The sequence below is a fragment of the Muscardinus avellanarius genome (assembly GCF_963383645.1).
Source record: "Muscardinus avellanarius genome assembly, chromosome: 1".
Classification (NCBI taxonomy): Eukaryota; Metazoa; Chordata; class Mammalia; order Rodentia; family Gliridae; genus Muscardinus; species Muscardinus avellanarius.
In genome coordinates this window covers 101094847-101121737 of record NC_137786.1, presented here as the reverse complement: position 1 = coordinate 101121737, position 26891 = coordinate 101094847, and the positions used below count along the sequence as shown (strand labels likewise).

The 26891-nt window shown below is 48.1% G+C and overlaps 2 protein-coding genes across 2 annotated transcripts; one reads left to right on the top strand and one right to left on the bottom strand.

Annotated features, from left to right (window-relative positions):
* Positions 1-576: 576 nt before the first annotated feature.
* Positions 577-1025, bottom strand: SMIM33 (small integral membrane protein 33; the record flags this gene model as incomplete). Its single annotated transcript, XM_080697327.1, is given in 2 exon segments — positions 577-980; positions 983-1025. Coding segments are annotated over 2 exon segments (447 nt in total), but the record flags the coding sequence as incomplete, so codon positions are not given.
* Positions 1026-12112: 11087 nt separating this feature from the next.
* ECSCR (endothelial cell surface expressed chemotaxis and apoptosis regulator) lies at positions 12113-26052 on the top strand (the record flags this gene model as incomplete). The annotated part of the gene is made up of 11 exons (XM_080706576.1): positions 12113-12173; positions 17023-17061; positions 17636-17686; positions 17831-17890; positions 18339-18476; positions 18816-18881; positions 19649-19762; positions 20124-20222; positions 20378-20414; positions 25467-25560; positions 25975-26052. 11 exons carry the CDS (start codon positions 12113-12115, stop codon positions 25981-25983), a joined length of 768 nt encoding a protein of 255 aa, XP_080562702.1. The 3' UTR covers positions 25984-26052.
* Positions 26053-26891: the final 839 nt, after the last annotated feature.

The window sequence follows — 26891 nt, the reverse complement described above, 5'->3', positions numbered from 1 at the left end:
TTTCCAAAGACTTTGAGGTTGTCAACAAGGCTTAGGCCCTGACAGCTGAAGGGCTGCCCTCTGGTGGGTGACAGGTGACAGATACTCCTTCCTTCAGTCCTCCACCTCTCAGAGAAGGCAGCCATGGTTCTGTGCCTCAGCTCTCTGTGGCTGGGCTTTCACAGGATTCTGAGGGGTCCATGGGGCCTCTGACAGTCCTGCTTGGGTGGGGTGAGTGATGGAATCTTCCATGCTGGATTCGCTTTACAACAAAGAGGAAGGAGGTTCAGGTGTGCAAGGAGAGAGGAGGCTTGGAAAAGGAAGTTCTGGGTCTGGAGGTTCCTGGGGACAGTGTAACTTTGTCAAGATGGTCTTGGGCATGGGAATCCCTCAGCAGGTCTCTGTGCAGGCCTCTGAGCTCTTCACTTGCCTCCTGTCTGCAACAGGGCCCTCTCCACAACCTAAGAGGGCCGCTCCGGCTGAGTCCAGGGGGCCCTTCTGCAGCTCTGATGCCCAGGCTCCCATGTGCTTTTGCTCTAATTCTCAGTCCAGTTTCTGGTTTTGAGCCAGGTCAGTTGAACTTTCCAAATCTTCCTCTTACAGATAAGTGACTTCGTGGATGGTGGGCCCAGGCCCATCTGGAGCAGGGCCAGAGTCAGGAGCCAGAGGCCCCTGCTGGGCCTCTTTGTGACTGTCCTGGGGGCCCAGCAGCCGCCAGTGAATGAGATAGATGCCATCCTCTGGCTTTGGGGCTGGTGGCTCTGTGGGGAGAGTGGCATGTCCCTGGTGCAGCCTTGGGCCAAAGTGGACAGCCACCACGATACAGACTGCCAGCAGGACAAAGACAGCCACAATGATGGTGAGCGGCGGCAGCCCGTCCCCTCGAGGTGGCTCCCAGACTCCGGCCCACATCTCTGGGAGCTGCCTCTGGGGCTCCTGCTCCAAGGAACTGTTCACAGCTGGAGAAGGCGAGGGAGAGGGGCCAACCTGGGAGGGAGTGGCAAAGAGAGAGGATAACATGGGTGTGTACACATGGAAAAAGACCAAAATAGAGAGATGGATACCCAAAGAAAACAGAGACAGAGGGCCCCAGGGAGAGACAGAATCAGAGACAAAGACAGTAGAGAGGGAGAGAGAAAAAAATAGAAACAGAAGTGTAGAGCTGAACACATGCACAGCAACAGAGAGAATAAAAGACAAAGAAAGCTAGGCATGGTGGCCACGCTTGTAAGCCCAGTACTTGGGAGGTTGAGATAGGAGGATCGCAGGTTCACGGCCAGCCTTAGCTACTTAGCGAGTCTCTCCGCAACTTAGTGAGACCTTGTTTTAAAATAAAAAATAGGAGCTGGGTGTGGTGGCGTGCGCTTATAATCCCCGTGCTTGGGAGGCAGAGACAGGAGGATCGTGCTGGTTTGAAGCCAGCCTCACTGTCTTAAGAGACCCTGTTTCCAAATAAAAATATAAAAATAGGTCTGGGAGTGTAGCCCAGAGGTAGAAGAGCTTCCGGGAACCCCAGTACCACCAAAAAAAAAAAAAAAAAAAAAAAAAAAATAGGGCTAGGAGTGTAGCTCAAAGGTAGAATGTCCCTGGGTTCAATCCCCAGTACTGCACAAAAAGAAAAGAAATCCAGGCGTGGTGGCACACGCTTGAATCCCAGCATTCAGAAGGCTGAGACCAGAGGATCATGGTTCGCGGACAGCCTCAGCTACTTAGTGACGCCCTTCGCTACTCAGTGAGACCCGGTTTCAAAAGTAAAAGAATAAAAAGTAGGGCAGGGGGGGTAGCTCAGAGGTAGAATGCTCCTGGGTTCCACCCCCAGACCAGCAAAAAAAAAAAAAAGAAAAGAAAAAGATGTTGAATCTTTTTCTTTTTTTTTTTTTGGTGGTACTGGGGTTCCTGGAAGCCCTTCTACCTCTGGGATACACTCCCAGACCTATTTTTACATTTTAATTTGGAAACAGGGTCTCCTAAGCCAGCGCTTAGGAATATGCTTAGGAATATGCTTAAAGAAGATAAGCTTCATTAAAAAATAAAAAAAGAGCCGGGCGTGGTGGCGCACGCTTGTAATCCCCGCACTTGGGAGGCGGAGACAGGAGGATCGCGCAGGTTCGAAGCCAGCCGCGCTGGCGTAAGAGACCCTGTTTCAAAAATATAAAATAGGTCTGGGAGTGTAGCCCGGTGGAAGAAGGGCTTTCAGGAACCCCAGTACCACCAAATAAATAAATAAATAAATAAATAATTAAAAAAATTAAAAAAGAGAAGAAAAAAAGAAAAGAAAAGAAAAAAGAGAGATACAGAAAAAAGACACAGAGGAAAAGAGAAGAAAAACAGACAAAGAAACAGAATAACAGGGAGTTAAAGTCCTTCAGAAAGGGGCAAATACATGGACTTCATTATACTTGGGCTGTTAATTTGGCCACAAAGTCCCCTCCCATTGCCCCCTCTTCCCAGGTCTCCAGCAAGATTCCTAAATAGATCCTGTGTCCTAGGTCAGCATCTTGAGCAGGGGACAGAGAGCAGCTGCTTTTTTTTTTTTTCCCCAGTACTGGGGATGGAACCCAGGGGCATTCTACCTCTGAGATAATCCCCCAGCCATATATATATATATATATATATATATATATATATATATATATATAGTGTGTGTGTGTGTGTGTGTGTGTGTGTGTGTGTGTGTGGTACTGGGGGTAGAACCCAGAGGTTTTCTACCTCCGGGCTATACTCCCAGACCTATTTTATATTTTATTTGGAAACAGGGTCTCACTAAGTTGCTGAGAGCCTCACCAAGTAGCTGAGGCTGGCTTCGAACCTGTGTGATCCTCCTGTCTCAGCCTCCTAAGAGCGGGGATTACAAGCGTGCGCCACGACGCCCGGCTCCAGCCATATTTTTTCAAGGTCTTTTTTATTTTTGAAACAGGGTCTCACTGAGTTCCTAAGGGCCTCGCTAAATAGCTGAGGCTGTCAGTGAACTGTGATCCTCCGGTCTCAGCCTCCCGAATGCTGGGATTACAAGCGTGCCCACCACGCCCAGCTCAGCTGCTTCTTAAAGTCCTAGAAAAAGGGAATCATTGTCCAGCCTCCAAGGCGCCCTACTCTGGAATCACTGGAGGGCAGAAAGGTAGCACCCTGGGGAGGGGGAACAGGAAGAGGGGACAAGAACCCCAGAAGCTTGGGGTGAGGTGGGGGCGGATGCCTCATCCCTTCACTCTGCCCCTGCCCTCGGCCTCAGGATCAAGTTCTGGGGGTCTGGAAAGGGGCAGTGCCCAATGAGGATTCCAGGTTCTGCCAAGAGTGGCTGAGAAGCCCCTGTGCCAATCTTCCACTGTCAGCGTCCCCATGTCCTCCTCCAAAAAGCGGGGACAACGATCCCTACCTCTGTCTGTCTCCACTCTGCTGGATGGGAGTGGAAGTGGGGTGATCACAGAGAAGGAAGCAAATCTTAAAACTGTAACCTTAGCGTTAGTGAGGGCATCACAAGCTGAGAAACCTTTTCTCCCTGGCTCCTCCTCCCCAGCAGGACCATCCTGCCTTAGAGGATGGGCGCCCCCATCCCTGAGCCCTCAGCCTGGCCCTCCCCATTGGTAGGCAGTTGAGGCCCAGGAAAGGTCCCTCGGTTACACTGTCCACTCCATCCCATCTCCACATGTGTCCCTTTGCACATGGAAAGCCCAATACTCACAGCCCCTCTCTGAGCTGGCTGGGCCTGGCCACAGGGCTCCCAGGCAGGTGACAGGAAAGCAGCTCCGGAAGCACAGGAGGAAGGGAAACCCAGGGCTGGGGAGCCCCGGGCCCCTGCCGGGGTCAGGGCAGCCTGGCAGGAAGGGGAGCAAGAGTCTACCTGGTGCATTGTCCGGGATTGGTGCAAGTCTCCCTCGGTACCGGAGGCCAGCTGGGCAAGGGAGATCTGGCTTCCCCCGCTCAGCCCCTACCCCGAGCTGCCACGTCTCCCCGGGCACACACCCTCTGCACACATCTTAACTGCTCTTTCCCGCGCTTGCACTTCCGGGAATATCTGGGCTACCCTGTCCAACCCTTAACTCAGTACCTTGATCTTCCTCCTTGGCAGCGCCGTTCCTACTGCCTGCCAGCGTTAGGAGCAACCTGCCTGCCCACTCCTCCTCCATCAGAGCCCAGCCCCGTCAGCCCTCCTCCCTGTGCGTCCACAGCAAGACCACCCCCACCAGTTTCCTGAAGTTATTGTCCTTTGAACTTTTTCTCAAACACAGTGGAAAGTGTAGATTATCATACACTGCTTATATATTATAAATGTAATAAATCTCTAAACATCTGCAGCCCAATCCCCAGTTCTATCCATTTTGTACTTTGTTACTTTTTGTTCGTTTGTTTTGTTTTTTCCTGGCGTTGGGGATCCAACTAAGGGGCATTCTACCTCTGAGCTCTACCCCAGGACCTATTTTATTTTATTATCATTATTATTTTTTTTGGTGGTACTGGGGTTCCTGGAAACCCTTCTACCTCCGGGCTACACTCCCAGACCTATTTTATTTTTTTATTTGGAAACGGTCTCTTAAGCCAGCGCGGCTGGCTTCGAACCAGTGTGATCCTCCTGTCTCTGCCTCCTAAGCGTGGGGATTACAAGCGTGTGCCACCACGCCCGGCCCTATTTTTTTTTTTTTTAAATATTTTGAAACAGGGTCTCTTAAACCGGCTGGCTTCCAACCTGCGCGATCTTCCTGTCTCCTCCTCCCAAGCTCAAGGATTACAAGGGTGCACCACCACGCCCGGCCTGATTAGGGGCTTTTTAAAGGGTGTTAGGAGAGCAAAGCAGTCATGTATTTCTCCGATTGGTAAGCTTGACAGTGGCCAGGGCAGGGCAGATAAATTTATGGGCTAGTGGTGGCGGGGGTGGGGGGTGGGGGGTGGGTATTAGAGGCATTTTTCTGCCTTTTCAGAAGTTCTTTTGTTCTTGACCTCCTCCAGCCAGGCCTCACAGTCAGAACTCACAGTGCCCACAGAATCTGAGTCTCTTGTCTCAACCTCTCAAGCACTGAGAGTACAAGCAGCACTCTCTCTCTCTGTCTCTGTCTCTGTCTCTCTCTCCCTCCCTCTTTCTCTTTCTCTGTCCCAGGAGTATTTTACCTCTGAGCTACACCCTCAGCCCTTTTTAATTTTTTTGTTTTGAAACAAGGTCTCACTTGGTTGCTGAGAGTCTTGGCTATGTTGCTGAGGCTGTCCACAAACCTGTGATCCTCCTGTCTCAGCCTCCCAAGTCCTGGGATTTCAGGTGTGCACCACCACACTCAGCTCAGTCTGCTCTGATTTCATAGAAAACAAAAGCCCTGGCTTTTGAGGCTTAAATTCTGGAATCAAAGATGAAGACTCTGGGACCCTCTTCACCTTACTCCTTGGGACTGGGGGCCCCTGATGCGCCCTGGAAATTGGAGTCACTTCTCCTTTCCAACTCCCCAGGGAGGACAGAAATGGCTTTGTCGGCCTAAGGAAGACAGGGCAGGAACTGCTCTGTATCCCTCTCCCTGTCCTTACTGAAGTAAGTCACCTTTGGGAGTCTGTAGATGGAGCCAAAGGACAGGAGTTTATGGGGACATCCTGAGCAGCCAGAGGATTGCCAACTCAGACTCCGCAGAGGTCTGAGAACCCATTGACTTTCTGGGCTCCTCTCAAGCTCTGGGCCACTAGGCGAACCCCATGAGCCGGGGCTACCGCAACCACTCTCCACTTCTAGACTACTTATAAAACTATAGATTTATAGTTATAAATCTATAAGGGGTGTAGAGATTCTTTTTGGGATAATAAAAACATTCTAAAATTGATCTTAGATGTGATGATTGCATAACTGTCTGAATGTACTAAAACCACCAGTGGGTGTGGTGGCACACGCTTGTAAGCCCAGCATTTGAGGGGCTGAAACAGGAGGATCACGATTCGCAGACAGCCTTAGCTACTACTTAGTGAGGCCCTTTGCAACTCAGTGAGACCCTGTTTCAAAATAAAGAATAAAAAATAGGGCTGGGGGGTGTAGCTCAGAGATAGAATGCCCCTGGGTTCCATCCCCAGTAACACACACACACACACACACACACACACACACACACACACACACACACAAATAAAAAATAAAGAAAAAAGGGAAAAAAGAAAAAGAAAAAGAAAAAAGAGAAAGAAAAGAAAACCACTGAATTTTACACTTTTTTTTTTTGATGTGTGTAGTCTGGGGATGGAACCCAAGGGAATTCTTCCTCCGAGCTCTACCCCCCAGCCTTATTTTTTATTCTTTATTTTGAAACAGGGTCTCACTGAGTTTCAAAGGGCCTCACTAAGTAGCTGAGGCTGTCCTTGAACCACGATCCTCCTATCTCAGCCTCCCAAATGCTGGGATTACAAGCGTGCGCCACCATGCCTGGCTGAATCTACACTTTCAATGAGGTAAGTCAGGTATCCATATGGTGGTGGAAGGTCTGTCAGAGCCTGAGTGGGGTGTGAAAGGCACCCTGGAGATAAGGGGTAGTGACAGAGTTACTCGGTTACTAGAGGGAAAGTGATCAAAAGTAAACATTTTAAGGGTATGTGAGCCAGATTTCAGAGAAGAGCCTTGGAGAAGCTACCCCTGCGTACCAGGGAGCACACCTGCCACCCCGTGAGCACGGCTACCACCCAGACCTCAGTTTTTGGCAGCTGCTGCTATTTGTCTGTTCTTGTGGCACTGGTTATTTAGCCAAGGGACTTTCTGCCTCCAAGATGCATCCCTAGCCCTGTTTATTTATTTATTTTTTATTTTGAAACAGTAAGTTGTTGAGGGTCTCGCTAAGTTTCAGAGGCTGACAATGAACCTGCAGTCCTCTTGTTTCAGACTTTCAAGTACTGGGATCAGAGGTGTGCACCACAATGCCTGGCTGTTTGCTTTTGTTTTACAGTACTGAAGCCTGAACCCAGGGGCACTTTATCACTGAACTCCTTAGGCCTTTTTATTTTTTTTTTATTTTTTTTTTTTGGTGGTACTGGGGTTCCTGGAAGCCCTTCTACCTCCGGGCTACACTCCCAGACCTATTTTTGCATTTTTATTTGGAAACAGGGTCTCCTAAGCCAGCGCGCGGGGCTAGCTTCGAACCTGCGCCGATCCTCCTGTTTCTGCCTCCCAAGCGCGGGGATTACAAGCGTGCGCCACCACGCCCGGCTTTAATTTTTATTTTGAGACAGAGTCCTGCTAATTACCCAGGCTGTCTTTGAAGTGGTGATCCTCCTGCTTCAGCCTCCTGAGTAGTTGAGGTTACGCTCTTCAGATCTCTGTCTCTAGACATCATTTGCAAGTAAAAGAAATTAGTATTTCTTGGAGAAATAGCTGATTCCAGGGCTGGGGCAGGTCAAGTACAAGATATACTTGGACTATCTTATTATGCTAGAAAGAAGTGCTCAAAACATGATGGAACCATCTTAAAAGGACTCAGAAAGCCAGGTGTGGTGGCACACACTTGTAATCACAGCATTTGGGAGGCTGAGACAGGAGGATAGCGGTTTGCAGACAGCCTCAGCTAAGTGAGGCCCTGTGCAACTCAGTGAGACCCTGTTTCAAAATAAATAATAAAAAACAGGGCTAGGGGTGTCGCTTGGAGATAGAATGCCTCTGGGTTTCATCCCCAGTGCTGAAAAAAACAAAACAAAACAAAACAAAAAAACCCCAACAACTCAGAAACCAGATCAAAGGGGTCCTGGTGGCCAAAATGGGGGCCATTTGAATTGCATGACTATAATGCATTATAGCCCACTGATTAAATTGGAATACATGACTCCATAAAGATATAAATAAAAAATAAATACGCCGGGAGTGGTGGTGCATGCTTGTAATCCCAGCATTCTGGGCTGAGATCAAAGGATCATGGTTCACGGACAGCCTCAGCTATTATATATATATAATTATATTATATATATAATTATATATATTATTATATATAATATATAATATAATTATTTATTTATTTATTAAACCTAGTGTGGTGGTACATGCTGGTAATCTCAGTACTTGGGAGGCAGAGACAGGAGGATCCCAGGTTTGTGGCTAGCCTCTGCTACATAGTAAGGCCCAACTTACTTAGTGAGACCCTGTTTCCAAATAAAGTATTAAAAAATAGGTCTGGAAGTATAGCCTGGAGGTAGAAAAGGCCCTAGGTTCCACCCCCAGTACCACCAAAATAAATAAATAAATAAAAGACTAAAAAATAGGGCTGGGGGTGTAGCTTGGAGGTACAGTGCCCCTGGGTTCCATCCCCAGAACTGCAAAAATAAATAAATAAGCCGGGCATGGTGGCGTACACATGTAATCGCTTGGGAGGCAGAGACAGAAGGATTGCGCAGGTTTGAAGCCAGCTGTGCTGGCTTAAGAGACCCTGTTTCCAAATTTTAAAAAGTATAAAATAGGTCTGGGAGTATAGCCCAGAGGTAGAAGGGTTTCCTGGAACCCCAGTACCACAAATAAATAAATAAATGAATAAATGAATAAATAAATAAATAAATAAATAAAATAAGTTGAAAATTTGATGAGGAATGAAATTATTTACATAGTTTCTAAGTCTCTCCCCACAAAACACCCACTAATTACAAAGAAAAAAAGTATAAACTTTAGTCAAGAAAGCTGGCTACTGTGGGCTGATTGGTGGCCCCACCAGATTTGTTCATATCCCCCCCCCTCCCCGTGTTAATGGGGATTGAGCCCAGGAGTATTCTACCTCTGAGATATACCCCCAGACCTATTTTTAAAATTTTTTATTTGGAAACAAGGACTCGCTAAGTTGCTGAAAGCCTTGCTAAATTTCTGAGATTGGCTGTGAACTTATGATCCTCCTATCTTAGCCTCCCAAGTACTGGGATTATAGGCATAGGTTTCCACACCAGGCTGATAATTTATTACTAACTGGTTCAGGGAAAAAAGTTTTGTATAATGTACTTTCAAATTTTATATACATTTGTGGTTGCTTCAAAATATAATATTTGTTACATTTCAAGAAGGGGCAAAAAACAAAAATATATTTAAAATTATATATAATATATAATATAATTATTTATTTATTTATTAAACCTAGTGTGGTGGTACATGCTGGTAATCTCAGTACTTGGGAGGCAGAGACAGGAGGATCCCAGGTTTGTGGCTAGCCTCTGCTACATAGTAAGGCCCAAGTTACTTCCCACCATTTATTTTTTATTTATTATTGTTTTTTTGTGGTGGGGAATGAACCTGAAAGCATTCTACCTCTGGGCTACACCCCTAGCCCTTTTTATTTTTTCTTTGGAAATAGGGTTTCTCTAGTTACTAAGAGCCTAAGTTGCTGAGGCTGGCCTGGAACCTGCAATCCTGTCTTAGCTTCCCAAGTATTGAGATTACAGGAGTGTCTCACCATGTCCGGCCCCCCAATCCTTTTTTTTATTTTTTATTGGTGCACTGTAGTCATATATCTTAGTGGAGTACAGGATGGGGGAAGCATACATGCACACATCACTCAGTTAGCCCTTACCTAATTTTCACCCCATTCTCTCCCCCTCCCTCCTCAAGTTTGGCTTAGTGATTGACTTTGATGTTTTGAATGTACATCATGTACATTGGGGAATGTCCCTCCTTCCCTGTCCCATCCACCTCAGTTAGGTCACCTTTTTTGCTCATCTGTGGTTTCTCCTTCTTTGCCTAGAGTTCTTCCTTATGACCCTTTTATTCCCTAGCTTTCACATCTTAGGAAGAGCATCTGATATTTTACTTTTTGTGACTGACTAATCTCACTTAGCATAATGTTCTCTAGTTTCATCTATTTCCCTATAAATTACATATTTTACCCCCAATTCTTTCTCTTGGTCTCTCTTTTTTTTTTTTTTTTTGATACTGGGGATTGAACCCAGGGACTTTCTACCTCTGAGCTACACCCTCAGCCCTATTTTTATTTTTTATTTTGAAACAGGGTCTCATTAGGTTAATGAGAGTCTCACTATTTGCTGAGGCTGTCCTGGAACCTATGATCCTCCTGTCTCAGCCTCCCAAGTACTGGGATTACAAGCGTGTGCTACCACACTGGCTTTCTCCAATTCTTTTTTATTTTTTATTTTGAAACAGTCTTGGTAAGTTGCTGAGTGTCTCACTAAATTGCTATGGCTGACCTCAAACCTGTGATCTTCCCATCTTCCAAATACTAGGATTAGAGGAGTGATCTTTTGAAATAGGGTCTCACTAAATTGCCCAGGCTGACCTTGAACTTGTGATTCTCCTAACTTAGCCTCACAAGTAGACGGGATTATAGGCATGTACTGCAGTTCCTGGGCTGATATATTAATATGTAAACTGTGTACACTATTTCTCTGCTTTAATTTAATTTATTGTTTTGTGATGGGGTTTATCCCATGCTCCTAATTTTTTTTAGTTTAGTTCAATAAAGATGCGCTAAAGAAGCTGGGCAGGTGGCACATGCCTGTACTTCCAGTACTTGGAAGGCTGGGAGAGGAGAGTTGCAGGTTCCTGACCAGCCTCGTCAATTTAGCAAGAATCTCAGCAATCTAGCAAGACCCCATTTCAGAGGTCAGTAAGTAGAGTTGGGCGTAGTGATGCACCTTTGTAATTCTAGTTCTTGGAAGGCTGAGATAGGAGGATTGGAGGTTTGAGGCCAGCCTTAGCAACTTAGTGAGGCCTTCAGCAACTTAGCAAGACCCTATTTCAGAAATAAAAAATAGAGCCAGGCGTGGTGGCACATGCTTGTAATCCCAGCATTTGGGAGGCTGAGATGGGATGATCATGGTTTGAGGATAGCCTCAGCTACTTAGCGAGGCCCTTTGGAATTTGGTGAGACCCTGTTTCAAAATTAAGAATAAAAAATAGGGCTGGGGGTATATCTTGGAGGTAGAATGCCCCTGGCTTCCATCCCCAGTGACGTAAATAAATAAATAAATAAATAAATAATAAAATTAGGTTGGGGGTATGGCTCAGAGGTAGAATGCCCCTGGGTTCCATCCTCAGTGCCACTACCACCAGGGAAAAAAGAAGAAGATGTGCTGCCGGTTGTGGTGGCGCAGGCTTGTAATCCCAGCATTTGGGAGCCTGGAACAGGAGGATCGTGTCTCGTGGACAGCCTCAGCTACTTAGTGAGGCCCTTTGCAACTCAGTGAGACCCTGTTTCAAAGTAAAAAATAAAGCCCAGCACGGTGGCGCATGCTTGTAATCCTCGTGCTTGGGAGGCGGAGTCAGGAGGATCGCACAGGTTCGAAGCCAGCCTTGCTGGCTTAAGAGACCCTGTTTCCAAATAAAAGTATAAAATAGGTCTGGGAGTGTAGCCCGGAGGTAGAGGCTTTCCAGGAACCCCAGTACCACCAAAAAAAAATAAAAAAATAGGGCTCAGGGGTGTAATTCAGAGGTAGAATGCCCCTGGGTTCCATCCACAGTACAAAAAAAAAAAAAAAAAAAAAAAAAAAGATGTGCTGAGGAACTGCTATATGGCAGGCATCAGGCATTGTACCAGGTTCTAAGTTCTAAGGATACTGGAAAAATAACCACGCTGACCTGTCGTCCGCAGGAGAGATTCATGGGAGGCAGTTGAGTGCAGGATGTAGGCTAAGAACAGGGTGCAGCTGGAACTCAGGGTTGGGGGTAGAGGGAGGGACGCCTGGAATGTGGTACTCTTGTTTTTCTCTTAGTAATGTTTGTAAGGCCTCCCTGGAAGATGCTGGACTTCCCATCTGCATTGGGAGCCCTAAGGAGGGAGAGGAATGTGGAGAATTCAGAGTCTACAGAGCATGGGTGGCTGGTGGGCTGAGTTTTGGGCTTAATCCCAAGAGAAGAAACCTGGTCTGAAACAGTGGACTCCAGGGGAACCTGTAGGTGGTGGTGGTGGTGGTGGGGAACCGGAGGCCCCGGGAGGGGAAGGTGGGGATGCTCACTGTGCACGGCAACTAGGGGAGACTAGAGCTGCACTGGCCAGGACACACAGCGGCTGCTGCTCAGCCTCACATCCTCATCTGGGCTGCGAGCTGAGCAGGGCCCCTGGAGCCAGGCCCAATCTGTTTCCTTCTATTCTTTGACAGGAAACTCCTGGAGAGCCGCCCCCCCGCCCCCAGCCCAGCACTCCCTCTCTCTTCTCCACTATGGACAGAGCCACCGCGGAGCAGCCGCCCGGCCACACGCCCAGCTGACATGGGGACCATCGGAGCCACGATGCTGTGTTGGGCGATCCTCGGCTTGCAGTTCCTCCAAGGTAAGGGGTGCCCGCTGTTGTCCTTCAGCAATTCCTGCCTGTCCCTCCTTCAGGACACATATCACACATACCCCTCACCCAGGGCTCTGCCCGAGGGAGGGAAGTTCCAGACTCTATCCCTAAAAGGGTTCTGGCAGACTGGGGGTGGTCATTACCGGGCAGGGGTAGAACAGAGACTCTTAAACCCATTTGTGGGGAATTTTCCAGGGTGAGCCGGGTCCCTCACAGAGGCAGGCCCCCTGAAATGTAGGCAGCGGCTGGCTTGGTGTGAGCCTGGGGCTGGAGAGTTCCTTCCAGAGGGTGCGTGGGCAGGAGACGCCTACGGCTGCCCCATTGACCCGCTCCCGCTGGCCTGGGTGCCATGTTCTAGCACAAAGTAGTTTGTGCCTTGGGAATCTACAGGTGACCTTTATTCTTCTTTCCTGTGAGGAGTAACAGCCTGGGAATTCTAAATGCTAACTTTAAGCTATACCAGGTTAGATACTGGAGACTATTTAGCAAGGAGGATAGGTACAGCCTTCTCACCCAGGAGGCTGGACGAGATGACCTCCAGGGAGACGACGGGGCTCTGCCAGCCAGGAGTCATGGAGCAGCTGCCGAGGGCCCTGTAATTACGGAGCAGTTGCTGGGAACCGTGAGAAGTCCAGGACACTCTGACTCACAGGGCAGTGACTTCCCTTTGGCCAATCCCCCAGCTTCCAAGCCCGCTGGGAGATTTGTGAGGCAGCGTCAGCGAGCTCAGTGCAGCAGAAAGCAAGCAAGAGATGAGTGTGCGACGGGGAAGGGCTGGCCCTGCTTGGCAGTGGGGTGGTGGGGCCGGGGTGCCTCCTGGGGAGGCTGGACGTTCCTCTGAAAGCCCAGTGGCTGCGGTCAGACTCTGACCAGCCCTCCCGTCCTGCACATAATAGATGGTAGAGTTGATGGCTGAGCACTGTGAGGCTGTGGGGGAAACTTCAGGGAGTTCCCCCGAGCCCTGTTCCAGGCCCCCAGGCTCGAGCCACAGCTGCCCCAGGCCTGGGTGCACTCTGCCTAGCCGCTAGCACCCTTGCCCTTCGTTTTGGTGGACTGAGGAATCCTTTTGAGCATATCCAGGCTCCCAACCGGAGCATGATGGAAGAAGTCAGGGAAGAGACTTGGAGGGTTTGAGAAAAGGTGCAAAAATTAAAATGTCAGCCGGGCGTGGTGGTACATGACTGTAATCCTTGTGATTACTTGGGAGGCTTAGACAGGAGGATCACAGGTTTGAGGACGGCTTCGGCACGCAGTGAGACTCTCATCAGCCTAGCTAGGCCCTGTTTCAAAAAAATAAAATAGGGTTGGGGTATAGCTAGAAGGTAGAATGCTTTTGAGTTCAATTTTCAGTACCCCCCACCCCAAATTAAAATGTCTAGCATTGATTGAGCAGTCAGGTTCCATGCTAAATGTAGTATATGCTGATATATACTTTGTGTGTGTGTGGGGGGGAAATAGAACCCAGGGCACTCTACCACTGAGCCACATCTCCAGCCCTTTTTTTTTTTTTAATTTTTTTTCTGGTACTGGGGATGGAACCCGGGGCATTCTGACTCCAGGCTACACTCCCAGTCTTGTTTTTTAGTTAGTTTTTTTTTTTTTTTTTTTTTAAACAGGGTCTCAATGAGTTGCAAAGGGCCTCGCCAAGCAGCTGAGGCTGTCCACGAACCACGATCCTCTGGTCTCAGCTTCCCAAATGCTGGGATTACAAGTGTGCGCCACCACGCCCAATCTCCTTCTAATTTTTAATTTGAAACAGGGTCTCACTAAGCTATCCAGTTGACCTTGAACTTGTGATCCTCCTGCCTCAGCCTCCTAAGGAGCTAGGATTATAGATCTGCACCACCACAAGGGACTATAGGCATTTTCTTTTCCTCATAATCTATGAGGTCCTAATATCTGCTTTATTTATTTGCAATGGAGGCTGAGCCTAGGGCCTCGCTCATGTAGGCATATGAGCCCTACCTACTGCCAAGCTATACCCCAGCGCTATTGTATTTTGAAACAGGGTCTCACTAGGTTAAATGAGAGTCTCACTACTTATTAAGGTTGACCTTAAGCCTGGAATTCTCCTGTCTCAGCCTCCCAAACACTGGGATTACAAGCATGCTCAGTTCACTTGCATTTTAAAGAAGAGAAAAATAGCTGGGCATGGTGGCACATGCTTGTAATCCCAGTACCTGGAAGGCTAAGGCTAAGACAGGAGGATAACAGGTTCATGGCCAGTCTCAGCAACTTAGTGGGACCCTGTTTCAAGACAAAAAAAAAAAAAAAAAAATAGGGCTGGGAGTAAAGCTCAGAGGTAGACTGCCCCTAGATTCCATCCCCAGTATCACAAGATAAAAGAAATAGATGATAGATGATAGATAGATAGATAGATAGATAGATAGATAGATGATAGATAACTGAGGACCAAGTCAGACCCAGCCCATCAGACTGTACTACCCATGATTTTAACTATAAAACTATGTTTCTGGGAAAGACAGAGGGTCAGGGGAGGGGGACAGCCTGGAAGGAAATGAAACAAGGAGGGATTAGGGAATAGAGACCAGAAAAATCAGAGATTCCTGTGGCCAGAGTTCTTTGGGTGTCTACATGCCAGTGGTCAGAGGTACCTGACCTGCAGAAAGAGATGCTTCCGGCCAGGCGTGGTGGTGCAAGCCTGTAGTCCCAATACTTGAGAGACTGAGACAGGAGGTCTCCGGTTCAAAGCCAGCTTCCACCATTTAGCAAGGCTCACAGAAACTTAGCAAGACTCTGTTTCCAAATAATAAATAAAATAGGGCTGGGTGTGTAGCTTGGAGATAGAACACCCCTGGGTTCAATCCTCAGCACCACAAAAAAGTGCTTCCCCTACTTACAGAAGAATCTTTTTTTTTTTTTTTTTGGTTGTACTGGGGTTCCTGGAAGCCCTTCTTCCTCCGGGCTACACTCCCAGACCTATTTTTTATATTTTTGAAACAGGGTCTCTTATGCCAGCACGGCTGGCTTCGAACCTGCGCGATCCTCCTGTCTCCGCCTCCCAAGCGCGGGGATTGCAGGCGTGCGCCACCATGCCCGGCCAGAAGAATCTTTATAGGTGACAAGTTAGGGGAGAAAGACGAAGCTGGAGACAGAGAAGGCAGGGAATAAAGCTTGAAGCTGGTGACTTTGGACTCCTCCCAAGCTGCTAATATTTGCCTTTCTACCCCTCATAGCACTTAGATGGCCTATAAAATGTGCTGGATCAGTAACTGGTAGGGCCTTTTTCTACCTCCAGGCTATACTCCCAGACCTATTTTATACTTTATTTGGAAACAGGGTCTCACTAAGTTGCTGAGAGCCTCACTAGGTAGCTGAGGCTGGCTTCGAACCTGTGCGATCCTCTTGTCTCAGCCTCCTAAGCGCTGGGATTACAAGCGTGCGCCACCATGCGCGACCTTTTATTCTTTATTTTGAAACAGGGTCTTCACTGCATTGCAGAGGGCCTCACTACGCAGTTGAGGCTGCCCTTAAAATGCAATCCTCCGGTCTTAGCCTCCCAAATGCTGGGATTACAAGTGTGTGCCACCATGCCTGGTTCAGAAAAGGTTCTCTTTATCCTGGGTTCCTACAACTTTTAACTCCTTTCTGGACCCTCTACCCACAAGGGAATGGGGCTGTTAGAGAGAGAGAGCTGGAAAGGTGCGGCACAGGGTCTGGGCCAGCTGGGAGTCAGACACAGTTGATTCTACACTATCCAAGTGACAGTCACATAGAGGAAGGCAGTGGTTAAGGAAAATAAACAAACCAGCAGGCTGCCCCTGCTGCCTGGCCCTGGCACCCGGCCACTCTGAGCACCAGGCCCGGGCAGCAGGGCGACGGGCTGCAGCCCCAGCCTGAGCAGGGACGGGAACCCGGCTGGGCGGCTCCACTTCCCCACGCTGCTTTCCTTTCACATTGTTCACAGGTTTCAAGAATGACTTCATTGTGGAAAGTGAGCAAACCCAGCCTGACCTTTGAGGTCCCACATGCACAGCGGGACACCACAGGGGCACACAAACGCACACACAGCTGCGTAGACACCCACAGACACACACGTGCACATACAAAATGCCTGCCAAGGGCTCTGGGGACTCCTGGTAACCGACTCCTCTCTGGGCTGGGTCAGTGATGACCATTTCCGGAGCTGCTGTGTGAGCAGACTGCTAGCTAGGTCCTTTGAGGGCTCCCTGTGCTTCCGGACAGGCCTCAGGACTTGCTTCTGTGCAGACCCTGCCCCCACTGGGCAAGGCAGAAACAGCCCTCTTCAAGCCCTACACCCACTTTATTTACCTTCCCATCTTTCCTTCCCCTCCCCTCAGGGCAGGGCCAGGATGATCATCTTCACAGGGGAAAATGAATCACCCAGCATCAGCATAGGATGAACATTAGTCCTGGGTCCTTGTCCAGTTTCGGCAAGTCATTGGTCCTCTGCCTTTGGACCTGTCACCAGTGTAGAATGACCCTAGCCCTGGGCTGGGATGTGGCTCAGTGGTAGTGCACTTACCTGGACCCTGGGTTCAATCCCCAGTGCAGTAAAAACAATAAACAAGAACTTCCCCTGACCTTGTGTCAGGCTGGTGATGCACTTGGATGAGAGAGACGGGAAGACAGGAAAGGACTCTGGGACTCTGAACGGTGACGTAGCGGTGGTGTTGCAATGGAGTCACAGTCTCAGAGGAAGCCAGCTCCAACGAGCGAGAGCCTACATCCTTTGGCCCTCTGCCAAGCGTGCCTACCTTCAGGCATGGGGGCCTGGGCCAAAAGGCCTGGGTCCTCTATGGGCTCTGCTGCAGCAGGTTCCAAGCCGGTCTATATGCTTTACTTTCTCTTGCAGGTCACAACTCCCAGCCCACGATAACCCAGACCTCTCGGGGTAAGACAACTCCCAGGGGCTACTCCAGCATTTGGGTTAATGAGCACAGGAAGGGTACAAGAGGCGTGTTAAACATGACTTCAGGGGGCTGGGGCCAGAGTTCTCGGGAGCTCATCTAAAACTGAGTTTACTATGGGATTTTTTTTTCCCAGCCTGGCCCAATCTAGCATGGCTTGAAAGAGGGGAAAATGAGCCAGGTGTGGTGGTGCATGCTTTTAGTCCCAGTACTTGGGAGGCTGAGACAGGAGGACTGTACAGGTTTGAAGCCAGCCTCAGCTACTTAGTGAGGTTCTCAGCATCATAGTGAGACCCTGTTTCCAAATAAAATATAAAATAGGTCTGGGAGTATAGCCCGGAGTTAGAAAGCCCCTGGGTTCAATCCCCAGTATGAAAGAAAGAAGAAAAGAAAGGAAGGAAGGAAGGAAAGAGAAAGCAAAGAAAGAGAGAGAGGAATGAGTGGTTGGGATGGGAGCAGCAAGGAGAAAGACCATAAAATACCAGATAGAGGGAAAAAAAGAGGGGGACAGAGCCATAGGAGGTAGCAGACACTTCAGCCTCAGATGGTCTGTTGCAGGAGCCTTCAGTAGTCTGAGTCTGGTGATAGAGCCAACTTCTCCCAACACAGGTGAGTGAGTGTGTCCCCAGGGGCCAGCCTCTTCCCACCATCCTTTCATACTGCTGGAAGCCTAAGTTTTCTTGGTGGGCCAGGGGGCAAGGTGCCACCAAACATGCTCCATCTCTAACCACCCATCTGCCTCTGTCCTTGCAGGAGAAAAGTCTTTCTCAGAGCCTGGCAGCCCAAAGCTTCCGCCTAGCATCAGCACCCCAGGTACTCTGCCATTGAGCCTGCAAATGCTACCCAGGGAAGAACCAGACACAGTCTGCTCTAAGAAGAGTGTAGACCTGGGGGGCAAGCCGACAGGACCTCACAGTGGCAATTACAAAGCAGGGGAGGGGTCTCACAGCAGGAGTAGAAGGTGCTGGGAAGACAAGGCAAACGTCAGCCACTTTGAACTTGGGATGGTTCCCAGAGCGATGGGCCTCCAAAGCCAAGCCTGAGAAGGAGATAGATGAGCAGGTGTGGGTTATGGGGTGGAGGGTTGTGGGTCATGTTCCAGGCAGAATGAACATCAAGGGCAAAGGCCCAAAGGTGGGCCAGAAAATGGCCCTTCTGGAAGTGAAGGCAGCGAAGAGAGGGCACTCTGGGGCCAAGGGCCCTCTCTGCACCAACGCCGGCTGAGGTGTTGAGCAGGCCACGCATGCTTCCTAACCCACAGCAGCTCCACAGAAGGCCTCGCAGGGCCCCCCGGGACCCAGGAAGCCTGTAACGCTCAAGCCGGGCACCCTGGATGGGTACTCGCCGTCCTTGCTGGGCCAGACTCAGTCTCAGCCTCAGAAATACACGTTGGGACTTGGTGAGTACCCAGGGTGGGGACAGGGTGTGAGGGACCCTGAGCTGTGTCTGGGAGGTGTCCCTCCTCCCCTCCTCAGGAGACCCAGGAGCGGGGGGTCTTGAGGTCAGGTGCTGCATCAGCAGGGTGCTGGTTCAGGAAATAATGAGGGTTGGAAAGGAGTAGCAACAGGAAATTGGGCCTGGTCACCAAGAAGGCAAAAGGAGCCTGAGCTTGGAATGGAAAAAGGTGTAAAGGGGAGGGAGAATGGGGAAGGGGCAGGGAGGCAGGAAAGGGGGGGGGCTTGGCCTCTCACAGCAGGCGGGGAGGGCGGGCGCCCTCCATCATGGCCACCTGTTTCAGGAGCAGGCACGGATGCTCCCCGTAGCAGTGGTGAAGGCGGCGGCAGTCACGGCAGCAAAAGGGAAGGTATGCCCTGTATGCTCACAATGAGGAGGAGGGATGAGCCAGGTGTGGTGGTGCACGCTTGGAATCCTAGTACTTGGGAGGCTGTGACTGGAGGATCCCAGGTTGGAAGCCAGCCTCAGCAACTTAGTGAGGCTCTCAGCAACTTAGAGAGACCCTCTAAATAAAATAGGTGTGGGTTATAGTCCAGAGGTAGAAGGCTCCTAGGTTCCATCCCCAGTACCAGAACAACACAAAATGAGGAGGGAGGCATCTGTGCCCCGCTTCTCAAGCTACCCCTTGGTTCTCAGGTGTTTTACTCTCCCAGACTTGTTTGGGAGGGAGGTGAGGGGAGACGAGAACACCGAGCAGTAGTTGTGCCTCAAATACAAAGAGTTGAACAGGGGAAGGAAGGAGGACATACCACTTTTTAGGAGGGCCGGGCCCGTGCCCCTTAACTGGCCTGGCTTGTGGGATATACCCGAAGATAAGCATGGGGCCTCCTTCCCTCCCATCCAGCCCTTGCCAAAACACAGACAACTCTGCCTAGCCCTGCCTGGCTCCTGACTCCGCAGCATTAAGGCTCCGAGGGCTGAAACATCAGGACCTCCAGAGTCCTCTGGAACATGAGCAGTGCCCTTCAGATGACCCCACACCTCACAGGGCCACTGGGCAGAGTGGCAGGGAGGAAATCCTTTTTGTAGGGTGCGCACTCTTTCCTGGGAGGAGCAGAAGGGAGACTAGTGGTCTCTGGTAGGCCCTTCACTGATGCAAACCCCACTGCCTTTCAGAAACATCTCAAAAGGCTTCTCCTAACCCAATCACCACAAGCCCGAGGATGAGGGAAGACTTGAGCATCCTGCCCAGCCCCACATCAGAGACAGTGCTCACCGTGGCCGCCTTTGGTGAGGAGGTGGGCTGTGCTGTGGGAGGGGGCCGCACCCCTGCAATTGACCTGGACTCTGGGTCTGGGAGCACGGGTTCAGATCTCACCCATTTGCTCCCGGAGGGCTGGCTGGTGTGGGAGGCCCTGACGGAAAGGCCCTGGCCCTCCAGCCAGCTCTTCTTGGCTCTGCTGGGCTCCCGCATCTTACAGAGGGTGCAGCTGCCCAGGGGCCGCAGTGCATTTGTTCAGCAGAGAAGGGCAATTCACTCCATTCCCAGAGCCTGTCTGTAGAGCCCTTGGCCTGGAAGGGAATTCAGGGCTCCTGCGGTCCCGCTCACCCCTTCCCTGCCTCCCCTCACCCTGATCTCTTCCCTGTTCAGGTGTCATCAGCTTCATTGTCATCCTGGTGGTTGTGGTGATCATCCTGGTCAGCGTGGTTAGTCTAAGGTTTAAGTGCCGGAAGAACAAGGAGTCTGAAGGTACCGTCTTCCCCTGCTGGGGACCAGGCTGGGGGAGGGAATGGCACACAAGCACCCTGATGAGCGGGGAGCTGCCTTCGGGTGGGCTGTGAGGGGAAGGCTGGGCTTCTGAGTTACAGCCTGTGACCCTAGTCTGTGCCCTTGGGTTTTCACAGATCCCCAGAAACCAGGGAGCTCGGGGCTATCTGAAAGGTAAGACTGTCAGCAGCCCAAGAGAGGCATCTTCTGACACCCCCATTCCTTCACTCCAAGAGGAAAGCAACATTTATTGCCTACACACACACACACACACACACACACACACACACACCACAATCCTGTAGCCTCCACCAACACCAGAGGCAGGGGTGGGCAGATCTGAAAGGAGACAGTCAGGTGACAATGGATGGGTTGGAACTCCTCAGCCCCAGGGTGAAGCTGCTGTAACCCCTCCATGACAAGTGTGAGAATGCAGATTTCTTCCTCTTATATTTTCTTTTTTATGTACTAGATATTGGACCCAGGGGCATTCTACCTCTGAGCTATACCCCCCAGCCCTTTTTATTTTTTATTTTGTAACAGGGTCTTGCTAAGTTAGGGATGCAGATTATTTTTCATTATTGGGGACTGAACTCAGGGGCATTCTACCTCTGAGCTACAAACCAGCCCTGTTTTTTTTTTTTTTAAATTCTTTATTTTGAAACAGGGTCTCATGAAATTGCAGAGGACCTCACCAAGTAGCTGAGGCTGGCTGTGAATCTGTGATCTCCTGTTTCAGCCTCCCCAGTACTGAGATTATAAGCATGCACCACATGTCCATCCCAGAATGCAGATTCTATTCTATTACCTCTCCACTAAGCTTAGAAACCCCTTATTGAATCCCTACTATGTGCTATGCATGATGATATATAACTTGCAATATTATAAAAAAAATTTATGTGGTACTGGGGGTGGGACCTAGGGGCTTTTCTACCTTTGGTCTATACTCCCAGACCTATTTTATATTTTATTTGGAACAGGGTCTCACTAAGTTGCTGCGAGCCTCGCTAAGTACCTGAAGCTGGCTTTGAATCCATGCGATTCTCCTGTCTCAGCCTCCTAAGCGCTAGGATCACAAGTGTGCACCACTACGCCCGGCTATTATCACAAATTCTTAGAGCAGTTCTTCAAGGTAGATGTGACTTCATTTTATTTTATTTTATTTATTTTTCAGTATTGGGGATGGAACCCAGGGTCATTCTACCTCCAAGATATATCCCCAGCCCTAGTTTTTATTCTTTATTTTGAAACAGGGTGTCACTGAGTTGCAAAGAGCCTAAGTAGCTGAGGCTGTCCTCAAACCCGGATCCTCCTGTCTCAGCCTCCCAAATGCTGGGATTACAAGCGTGAGCCACCGTACCAGGCTGTGACTTCATTTTATATATTGAAAACATTGAGGCTTAAGAGAAGTTGTAAGTTGGTCAAGAGCAAACAAGTAGCAGGTAGTAAAAGCAAAGTTTAAACGCAAGTTTTGGGGGCTTCAAAATACAACTGTCATTCTACTATGGTGCACCACCTAAATATAGATATTTTTTCGTGTGTGTGTGTGTGTGTGTGTGTGTGTGTATGTGTGTGTGTGTGTGTGTGTGTGTGTGTGTGTTAAGTGTTACTGGAGAATGAACCTAGGGGTATTCTACTTCCAAGCCACACCCCCAGCCATATTATTTATTTATTTATTTATTTATTTATTTATTTATTTATTTTGTGGTGTTGCTGGGGATTGAACCAGGCGCACACTACCTCTGAGCTACACCCTAGCTCAATTTTTTTCTTTTTATCCTTTATATTATTTTATTTTATTTTTTATTTTTTTAATTTGTTTTTTTATTGGTGCAAGGTATTCATACATCATAATGGTATAAAGAAAATACTTTTGTAGACATATATGCACACATCGCCCAGTTAGCCCCTACCCAATCCCCACCCCGTTCCCTCCCCATCCCTCCTTCCCATGCTTGGCTTAGTGGTTGACATCTAGTATTATAGCAATTTATCCAATATTAACGATGATAATCTCACAGAACAGTTTCATTTGTTTGATACCAAGCTTTTGATGACTTAAAGATAACATTTCAATATTTCTTTTTGCTTTCTTTCTTACCAGAGAATATTTTTTTTTCTTTTTTTTTAGGTGAAACTATCATACATTTATTTATTTATTTTTCAGAAAAAATCTATCCTGATATGGAATATGGACTCTAGATACCCAAAACAATCTCGAAGAAGAACAAAACTAGAAGATGTATATTTTTTGAGTTCAAACCATATAAAGCTACAATAATTGAAACAGTGTAGTACTCTTATAAAGGCAGATATATAAACCATTTGAGTTAAATAAAAGCCTAGAGATAAATTCTACCATATATTGTCAAGTTATTTTTGACAAGGTTTCCACGAACATTTGGTGGAGGAAATACTAATCTTTTAACTAAATATTGTTGAAAAATAATAATTACATGAAAAAGAATAAAATTGGACCCTTACCTAACACATATACAAATATTAACTCAAAATAGATAAAAGAGCTAAATATATATCTTAATACTATAAACTTTTAGAAGAAAATCTGGGTTATAAAACCTCACAACATTGAAATTGGCAGTGATTTCTTGGATATGATTTCAATGGCACAGGCAACAAAAGGGTAAATAAACTCCCTAAAAAATAAAAAAAATAGCCGGGCGTGGTGGCGCACGCTTGTAATTCCCGTGCTTGGGAGGCAGAGACAGGAGGATCACGCAGGTTCAAAGCCAGCCACGCGCGCTGGCTTAGGAGACCCTGTTTCCAAATAAAAAAATGTAAAAATAGTTCTGGGAGTGTAGCCCGGAGGTAGAAGGGCTTCCGGGAACCCCAGTACCACTATATATATATATATATATATATATATATATATATATATATATATATATATAATATCCAAAGACAATGTAAACAGAGTTAAAAGTTACTGATAGAATGGGATAAAATATTTCCAAATGCTATATCTGAAGGTATATTAATATTCCAACTAGAAATCCTAAAAATTAGCAACAATAAAAGCAAACAATACAATTTAGAGATAGGTAAAAGACTAACATAAATAATGAATCTCCACAGATAACCAATCTTAGTTGTCTGTTGGATGGAAAATCTTGTTTCTCTGGTTCTGGTGTGTGTTACCTATTTCTTCTTTGTAGTTAATCTCTTTGAGTATTTTCTCAAGCGCTGATTTTGAAGACATAAATTCCTTCAGTTTCTGTTTGTCATGGAAGCTTCTTATTTTCCTATCTAATTTGATAGAAAGTTTTGCTGGGTAGGAAATTTTTGACTGGAAGTTGTTTTCTTTCAGATTTTGGAATATGTTACTCCAAGCCCTTCTGGCTCTCATGACTTGGTTTGGGAAGTCTGGAGTGATTCGAATTGGTTTGCCTCTGAATGTCACTTGGCCCTATGTTTTTGTTGCCTTTAAGATTCTCTGCTTGGCTTCCACATTGGTCATTTTGACAATTATGTGGCGTGGGGATCCTCTTCTCTGATCCTCTCTAAAGGGAGTTCTATAAGTTTCCTGGACCTGTGTATCGACCTCTTGCTCTACGTTTGGAAAATTTTCTGCTATTACTTCCTTGAATTGTTGATCCCTTTGGTTTCACCTTCTTTTCTCTCCTCTATTCCAATTATTCTTAGGTTAGTTCTCTTAAAATGGGCCCATATTTCTTCAATGTCAGATTCCTGCTGTCGGATTTTTTTTTTCTAAATTAGAAACTATGCGTTCATTTTTTGAATGATCATCTTCTAGGCGAGATTCTATTCTCCATGTGGTCTAATCGGTTGTTTGTACTTTGAATTGAGGCCTTTATTTCATTAATTGCATCCTTTATCTCTCTTTGGCTCTCTTTGAATTCTTTTCAAAACACCTCTATTATTTCTACAGTTATTTTCCTGATTTGATCTTGTAGAAATCTCTGAATTTCTGTTTTATCAGGTTCTGATGTTGTGGGGTTGTGGGCATTCAGTGCTCCATTGTTATGCCTCTTTCCCATGATTTCGGAAGTTTGTGCCTTCTCTGGATTCTTCCCTGGGTCACTACGACTTCACTTAAGGTGCTCTGGATCTCGAGTCTATGGTATCTCAGTTCCCACAACTCCTTTACTGGGTTGTATCACAGAGTCTCAGACCCTGGGAGTCAATGGAGGCTGCTTTAGACCATGGGGGCGTGCCAGATTAGTGTTCTCCTATGGTGTGATATCTCTGCCACCACCACTCCCCCACTGGATCAAGTCCCTGGGAGTACAGTACTGGGATTTCTCCTCTAGAGGCCACAATTTGACTCATTGTTGTTGAGTGCACAGATGGAGCTGTCGTGTACTCGGTGAATTCGTTGCTGCTGCCTCCAGTGGCAATATGACGCTGCTGCCACGCCCTCGGCCGTGAGGCTGGAGTATTTCTTTTCTGTTTTTGAGCTCCGTTCTGAGTCCCTGCAGGGTGTGCTGAGCCCAGCCACTGGGAGTTTTAGATGCTCCCTGTGCCGAGAAATCTGCCAAATTCCTCCCGGCTGATCCGCAGCCGCTCACCTTGGCTCGCTGTCCACTGCTCCTCTCTGGAGCCTGGTGGGCTGTTGAGTGCGTTGGTCTGGTGCCGTCTGGTGAGCTCGCCGCTGCCGCCGGCAATAAGGCACTGTTACTGCGTCCTCGGCCGTGAGGCCGGCGTATCTCCTCTGTGGCTCTGAGCTGAGTTATGAGTTCCCTTCCTCTCTGGAGCCTGGTGCTGCAAGGGAAAATGGTGCCCGCCGCTTCACGCTGCGGCTCCGGCTGCAGCACTGCGGTCTGGTTTCTGGTGTCTCGTTTTTCCAGCCCTCTTTTTCTCTGTCCCTTGAAATTACATTTTTTGTTTCTCTGCTGATGGTGTTTTCTGGCTATGAAAGGCGCTGATTTTGTGGTAATAGAGATTGGTTGTTAGCGGGGCTCGTAAGCCCCGCTTTTCTCCGTCGCCATCTTCCCGGAAGTCTATCCTTTATTTTAAAACAGGGTCTTGCTAAGTTTCGGATTTCCTCACTAAGTAACTGAGACTGGCCACGAATCCTGATCCTCCTGCCTTAGACTCCCAAGTACTGGAATTATAGGTGTGTGCCATCACACCTGGTTTCTATAAATTATTTTAAACAAAAGGTCTGAGGTTACTACACACACACAGTTTCCCCTTTTGCGCTCCTTTGTCCTTTTTGTAACCCAGACTCCCTTTCCACCGCAGCTGCTCCACGGCCGATGGAAAAAAAGACAGCATCACCCTCATCTCCATGAAGAATGTCAACACGAACAACAGCAAAGTCCCCTCGGCAGAGAAGGTGCTTTCTCCTTCCTTCCTTTCCCAAATTCGCCTTCTCTGCTCCTGCTCCTAAACTCAGCCTCTGCTGTGTTAGCCAGGAAGGAGATACTTTCAAAACTCAGGCTCGCCGGGCGTGGCGGCGCACGCTTGTAATCCCCGCGCTTGGGAGGCTGAGACAGGAGGATCGCACAGGTTCGAAGCCAGCCTCAGCTACTTGGTGAGGCTCTCAGCAACTTAGTGAGACCCGGTTTCCAAATAAAACATAAGATAGGTGTGGGAGTGTAGCCCGGAGGTAGAAGGCCTTCTGGGAACCCCAGTACCACCAAAACAAAACAAAAAAACTCAGGCTCTTCTCCCCTCTTCCCTACTCTGCCTCTCCCAAGCAGTTCACTCTTCACTTTTTTTTTTTTTTTTTTTACTTTTTATTTTGCAGGTTCTTTAAAAGTGACATTGGGTCCCCATGGATTCAAGGATGACACAGCTGCCCGTGACTGTGAGGAAGAGAGGGGATTGGTGGATGCAACATACCACACATAAATTATTTTCTTGTTTCATGTCTGCTCCCAGTCTAAAGGACTCTGGTGCTCCTCCAGACCTGGGAGCAGGCTTCCAGCAGGAGAGACTCCTTCCTACAAGGACAGCCACTCTAGAAATAGGGCCTGCTCCTCCCGCCCTCCCAGAGTCATAGGAAACGGGTCTGTAGAGCAAGAGGAAGACGATGGGATGGACCAATCCTTTCTACTTGCATTAAAATTATTTCTGGTCTGCAGTCTAGTTGTTTTTAAGGTCTACATTCTAATGCACGTTTCTTTCTTTCCTTCTTTCTTTCTTTCTTTCTTTCTTCCTTCCTTTCTTTCTTTTTTTTTTTTTTTTTTGGTGGTACTGGGGGTGGAACCCAGGGGCTTTCTACCTCCGGGCTATACTCCCAGACCTTTTTAATATTTTATTTGGAAACAGGGTCCCACTGAGTTGCTGAGAGCCTCACTAAGTAGCTGAGGCTGGCTTCGAACCTGCGCGATCCTCCTGTCTCTGCCTCTCAAGCGCGGGGATTACAAGCGTGCGCCACCATGCCCGGCACATTTCTTTATTTGTGTAGTGTTGGGGATCAAACCCAGAGCCTCACACAGGGTAGGCAAGCGTTCTAGCACTGAGCCGCACCCCAGCCCTTTTTATTTTGAAACAGGGCCTTACTAAGTAGCCCAAACTGGTCTTGAATGTGTGATCCTCTTGCCTCGGCCTGAGTAAGTGGTATTATAGACACAGTACCAGCACCACGCATCTTTTCTCTTTTATTTCCTCATCTTGGGGACTGAACTAGTTGTGCGTGCTGGGCAAACATTCTACCACTGA